The sequence below is a fragment of the Dipodomys ordii genome, unplaced genomic scaffold, assembly GCF_000151885.1.
Source record: "Dipodomys ordii isolate 6190 unplaced genomic scaffold, Dord_2.0 Scaffold29, whole genome shotgun sequence".
NCBI classification, from domain to species: domain Eukaryota; kingdom Metazoa; phylum Chordata; class Mammalia; order Rodentia; family Heteromyidae; genus Dipodomys; species Dipodomys ordii.
In genome coordinates, this window is record NW_012267245.1 from 7,823,218 (window position 1) to 7,829,467 (window position 6,250).

Sequence of the window (6,250 nt, forward strand, 5' to 3'; positions counted from 1 at the left end):
CACGCGCACGCGCAGTGTGGTACGCGGCCCGGCCCCGCTCACCTTTCGCACAGTCGCAGGCCTGGGCCGCCAGCGCCATCCCCAGTGCTGCTGTGCAACACCTCGGAAGGAAAACCAGGCTCTCAGCGGCCTCCGCCTGCCTGCCTGCTCCTTTTGAGTCTATTTGCTTTTCTCGTGTTTGGTTTTTTTAACAATTTTTTTTATTATGTCTAAGTAGTTGTGCAAAGAAGTTCCCATGCTGCAAAACAGTACATTGTCCCCCACCGCTCCCCACCCACCCCTTCTCCCACTCTGCTTTTCTTTTTTAAATTGAGATCAGGGGATTACATATATTTCACATATTTCACAGTACCTGGCTGTCCCTTTTTAAAGTTCATGCAAATTCATCCACCAGTGGAACGCAGTTCACTGTTGCTGGAGAAGAGGGTGGAATCAAGGTTGAACCAATAACAGACTCCTGAAGATTCTCTTACTGTAGTGGAATTAGTGCTTACTGGCTGCTTGAGCTGGGGGGAACTGAACCGTGCTGACATCTCAACTTTGTGATTGTCTTGCTTTTGAATTAGGACTAGGCCGAGCCTATGCACTGGCTTTTGCAGAAAGAGGAGCCTCCGTTGTTGGTGAGTTGATGTGTTTTTGTTTTTTAATTAGTAGTTATTGTCTTTCTAATAAGTCAGAGGTTGAAATTTACTTAAGGTTGAAGTTACTGTTTAGAATATGGTAGTTTCACAGAATTTCTCACAGCACTGATGTTGAAGTGCAGTGCTGTATGGAGAGAACTTCTTGCTTTTGTGTTTGGTCATAAGGGTTTGAAATAGGAGACTTACATGCTCATGTAAGGTCAAGAGAAATCCTGTGAATATGCCGGTAAAGGTAAAAAATGATTGAATTGTAGGACTGAGGTTTGGAATCAGGGAATCAAATATGGATTGTCAATCAAAAGTTTTTGATTGAAAGCACAAATGTAGCTGGGCGCTGGTGGCTCATGCCTGTGATCCTAGCTACTCAGAACACTGAGGAGCTTCATGGGCTGAAGCCAGCTCAGGATGACATCCGTGAGATTCTTCGTCAGTTAACCAGCAAAGAGTTGGAAGTGGAGGTGTGTCTCAAATGATAGAACACTACCCTTGAGTGAAAAAGCTAAGGGCCAGAGCAGAGCCCAAGCCCTGATTTCAAGCCGCAGTATGGTCATGCATGTATGTGTGCGTGTGCACACACACACACACACACACACACACAGAGCTGGAGAGCATGCCTCAAGGGATTGAATGCTTGCCTAGCAAGAATTCAGACTAGTGACAGGAGCTATTACTGTTTTTATTTTTTTAAATGTTACTGTTTGGTTCTTAATACCTTCAGTCTTGTAATTTTCAACTTTCAGATCCTTTCTAATAAGTTTTAAAGTAAAAGAATCTTGTTTTTTTTCTGTCTCCGAAAGGACTTAGAGTATTGTTTTATGCAAGGAAAGTGTCTTTTGCTCATTCTTTTACTGTTGACATATTTCTTTTGGGGGCTGGGTCTGGTATATCTGAGATTATTTGAGTAAATAATGCCTGTTTCATAGAGGCGCAGGGCAGCTAGGCGTGGCAGTGCCCTGTGGCCCTGGTCCTCAGGAGACTGAGGCAGCAGGTCAAGGCCAGCCTGACATACAGGGTGAGACCCCCATCTGGGTAAACAGAAACAATCCCCAAAAGGCTACAGCAGCAGTGTGTGTCTGCGGATCCACTTTTCTTTTTCTATTGCCTTTGCATTTGTTACATTCACAGGAGCAGTGTTTGAGTGCAGGAAAACATAACATTCAGCCTGGGGCCAGGGGCGCACTCCTAATAAGGATTCTGATTGGAAGCCAGCCTGGACAGATACAGCAGAGAAACTCTTATCTCCATTTAACCAACCAAAAGCTGTTATTGGAGGCTGTGCTCACGTGGAAGAGTGTAGCCTTGAGCAGAAAAGCTGAGCAAGGGTGCAAAGTCCTGAGTTCAAGTCCAGTATTAGCACACACACACACACACACACACACAAAGAAAAAGGAAAGATAAAACTTGGATGATAATGTGCCTTATTGCAGTAAGTCCTGGCCAAAAGTCCAAGGAAACAGAAGTAAAATATTTGCTAAGTTTGGCTAAAGAGCTAGATTAGGTTTGGTGTTAAAGGTTGGGATTCAGTCTTTGTGAAACTGCAGAATTTATTTATTTGCCTTAGCTTCCCAAGTGCTGGGATTAGGTTAACACTGTTAAGAGCAAACTTTGTGGAGGCACTGAATTCAAGAACTGGATGTACCTGCTCCCCAGTGTCCCTGAGTTTCTGTTCATGTAGCGGCAGACCATCTCTGAACTAGACAGCAGGGCGTCCTCGGCCAGTGTTGCACAGTGCTTTGCTTGTAGTCACCGGAGTGTGCTGCCTGATTGTGTTACGCTCGCCCACCGGAGGAGGGAGGTATCAGGAAAGCATGCAGACTCCAGCTTGCTTGGGTGAGCCGTGTAAGCGTGCACACATCCCCAGTGGGCTGGTCCCAGCTCACCGGACGAGCCCGTGGACTCGCTCTGGAACAGCTGCTCCCTGTCAGCCTGTTAAAAACCCAGTGTGAAGCTCAGTTAGTTAATAGACTCGGCATCAGTTGGGTTTGTTCATCTGAGCAATCAATAGCAAATGCGTTTTATATAGCAAGGTCTGTTCTGGGTGCTTGGAAATCATTGGGATCAGATTGGGTCCTTCTCTCTTTCTTTTTTTCTGGAGATGTTGTCTTTCTGTCTATCCCAGGCTGGCCTTGAACCAGAGATTCTCCTGCCTCGGCCTCCCAAGTACCAGTACTGCCATGTCTTGTAGTCCAAGTAGTCTAGCAGTTTAGTAGTCAGTGTGTATGTTCTGGTAGGAGAGCAGTGGAGAAGCAGTAAGTAATAAATAATAAATGTAATAAACAACGGTGGGCGCTACAGAGGGAGACATTGGGGTGATGGGGCAGAGTGTACTGAAAGATGACTGCTGAGTAGAGACCATCAGAGAGTGGAGGAGTGTGTGTGTGTGTGTGCACAGCTCCCGAGGGTGTGTGTGTGCACAGCTCCCGAGGGTGTGTGTGTGTGTGTGTACACAGCTCCCGAGGGTGTATGTGTGTGTGTGCGCACAGCTCCCGAGGGTGTATGTGTGTGTGTGTGCACAGCTCCCGAGGGTGTGTGTGTGTGTGTGTGTACACAGCTCCCGAGGGTGTGTGTGTGTGTGTGCGCACAGCTCCCGAGGGTGTATGTGTGTGTGTGTGCACAGCTCCCAAGGGTGTGTGTGTGTGTACACAGCTCCTGAGGGTGTGTGTGTACACAGCTCCTGAGGGTGTGTGTGTGTGCACAGCTCCCGAGGGTGTAGGTGTGTGTGTGTGCACAGCTCCCAAGGGTGTGTGTGTACACAGCTCCCGAGGGTGTGTGTGTGTGTGTGTGTGCACAGCTCCCGAGTGTGCGAGTGTGTGTGTATTTGCGTATGTGTGCGTGCGCCCAGCTCCTGAGGGGGCCGCTGCCCCTGGGCCGTGGCAGCCGGTGTGACTAGTGTGGCTAGACTGGTTGCTGTCACTGGACCAGGACGGGGAGGGGTGGGAGGTTGCAGGCCGCGGCCTGTCACCTGCGGTGTGTGGGCAGCTCTCGGAGGATGGAGCCAGCATGACCTGACTAAACATTTGGTGGAGTATTGCGGGTGCTTTAGGGAATAAGGAGTGGAAATGTGGATGAGGTTTGGGCACCCTTTGGCTTATTACATTATTACATTACTGGTTCACTTTGTGCATTGCATAACTTTTTATTAAAAAGGAGCAGAAGCAAAGAGGCCCTCAGAGGTTATTGCAGCATCCTGGCATGGCTGGGCGTGGTTTGTGTGTCCTACAAGGCTTCAGGTGTGTGTGCAGCAAGCGTGTGGAAACCTACTCTGATCTGGAGCCTCCTGTGATAATCAGGACAGGCCTCCTCGGGAGAGCGAGGGCAGTGGGGAGCGTCCAGAAAGACACAGGTGCTCTGCCATCCGTGTGTGGCCTCCTGCCCTGCTAGCAGAGGCGACGCTGTGTCTCAGTCTTGCGCCATTATTAAAACAAATCATGGTGAAGATGCTGTACAGGGGTCACAGCACACGAGTCGGGTAACGAGTGCATTTCCTGTCTCCCACTATCCCTCCCCTCCCCCAAGTTGCAAAGATGGTTTCCAACAGTGTCCTGTGGGTGTCATTGTGGCAATGGGTCATCCTGTGTCCTTGCTTCAGTGTTTTGCTACTCCCCTTCCCCTCCCCAAATTAGAAAAATGTATATACAAGATGCAGGGCACCAGAATCAAGTACAGTGACAACAGGGGATCTACCATAGGAGGAAGAGCATACAAAAGGAACTAAAGAAATCACTTAGAACATTAAAAACAACAACAAAGAAAAACCTCGCGTCTCTATCTTGAGGTTCATTTTGCTTAGCATCATCTTACATGGTCATAGGTACATAGCTTTTGAGCTTTTCTGCTCATCTGATAAGATTATTCTAGACATATACTAGTTATTGCGAATAAAGGGAACCATGGGACCTATGTTTCTTTGGGCTTGGCTTACTTCACTTAATACGATTTTTTCCAAGTCTTTCCATTTCCTAACAAATGTATATATATATTGTATATGTTATACATTGTATATATTATACATTGTATATATACACCACATTTTCTTGATCCACTCATCTGCTGAGGGGCATCTGGGTTGGTTCCATATCTTAGTTATGGAGAATAATGCTGTGATAAACATGGTTGTGCTGGTAGCTTTATCAACCTTACACCTTGTGAACCATGACCCAAATAAACTTTATAAAGTTTCCTACCTCAGCAATTTCTTTTTCTTTTTCTTTTTTTTTTTTTTTTTTTTGGTCCGGTCGTGGGGCCTGAACTCTGGGCCTGGGCGCTGTCCCTCAGCTCTTCAGCTCAAGGCTAGTGCTCTACCACTTGAGCCACAGCGCCACTTCCAGCTTTTTTCTTTTTGCTTATGTGGTGCTGAGGAATCGAACCCAGGGCCTCATGCATGCAAGGCAAGTGCTCTACCACTAAGCCACCTTCCCAGCCCTGGGCAATTTCTTATGGTAATGAGAAATGGGCTGTATGTAAGCTCACAACTGAGGTGGTAGCGGTTTGGACAAGGTGATAGAGATGGGTGAGTGTAGAGAGGTCAAATTGTGGATGTATTTTGAAGATAGACATGGGGAGACCTGTTGATACTTTGTATGTGGGTTGTAAGGAAAAGAAAAATAAAGGAGAATTCCCAGAGTTTTGTGTGAGTGCCATTTCATAAGGTAGGAAGGCGTGAAGGAGGAACAGAGGGGCAGAGAATAGACTTTCAGCTAGAGACATTAAGTAGGCATAAGATACAGACCTCTGAGAACGGGGAGGGAGGTTGTCTGTCTGTCTTCTGTCTCCTGTCTCCACTTCTGCTCCGCATCCTTGACAGTCCAGTCACCCACCACCAGAGCAGCACATTCAGTACATTTTAGACTTTGTTTTAATAAAATTATTAGTGCTCTGTTAGTAGTTGAAAATCATGCTATTTTTTTATTTTTCGTCATTACTGTAAACATCATTTTTTGTTTCTTGCACTGGGGCTTGAACTCTGGGCCTGGGCACTCTTCCTGAGCTGCTTTTGCTCAAGGCTAGCACTCTGCCACTTAGCACCAGTTGTAGCTTTTGCTGCTGTGATTTAACTGGAGATATGAGTCTTACAGACTTTCCTGCTTGGGCTGGCTTTGAACTGCAGTCCTTAGATCTCAGCCTTCTGAGTAGCGATAACAGGCGTGAGCCACTGGTGTCTTGCTCAGATTTTGTTGATTCAGATAGCAAGAATGTTTAAAGTGAGATCTGTCCTCTAAACAAAACCTTAGAACACAGTAGTGTTAGATGCTCGGTATATGTAATGGATCTACAACTTACTCTTAAGTGATTGGAACTTACAACCATTACTGTCATTTCAAATCTCTCTCTAGTTTCTGGCAAGCACATTCTGTTGTTTTTTGTTTTGGCCAGTCCTGGGGCTTGAACTCAGGGCCTGGGCACTGTCCCTGAGCTTCTTTTGCTCAAGTCCAGTGCTCTACCACTTAAGCCACAATGTCAGTGGCTTTTTCTTTTTTCTTTCTTTTTTTTTATTGTAAAGATACTATACAGAGGGTTACAGTTACATGAGTGAGGTAATGAGTACACTTCCTTTTGAACATTGAACATTGTTACCCCCTCCATTGTTTTCCCCCTATCATCCCCTCCTT

General features: G+C 46.4%; 1 protein-coding gene across 1 annotated transcript in view; it reads left to right on the plus strand.

Moving 5' to 3' along the window:
* The window catches only part of Hsd17b4 (hydroxysteroid (17-beta) dehydrogenase 4), a 62,977-nt gene that overhangs the window by 4,591 nt on the left and 52,136 nt on the right, over nt 1-6,250 (plus strand). Inside the window, exon 3 of the mRNA XM_013016021.1 lies at nt 521-620. Within this exon, the coding sequence (XP_012871475.1) occupies nt 521-620 (100 nt within the window). The remainder of the gene's footprint in view (nt 1-520; nt 621-6,250) is intronic.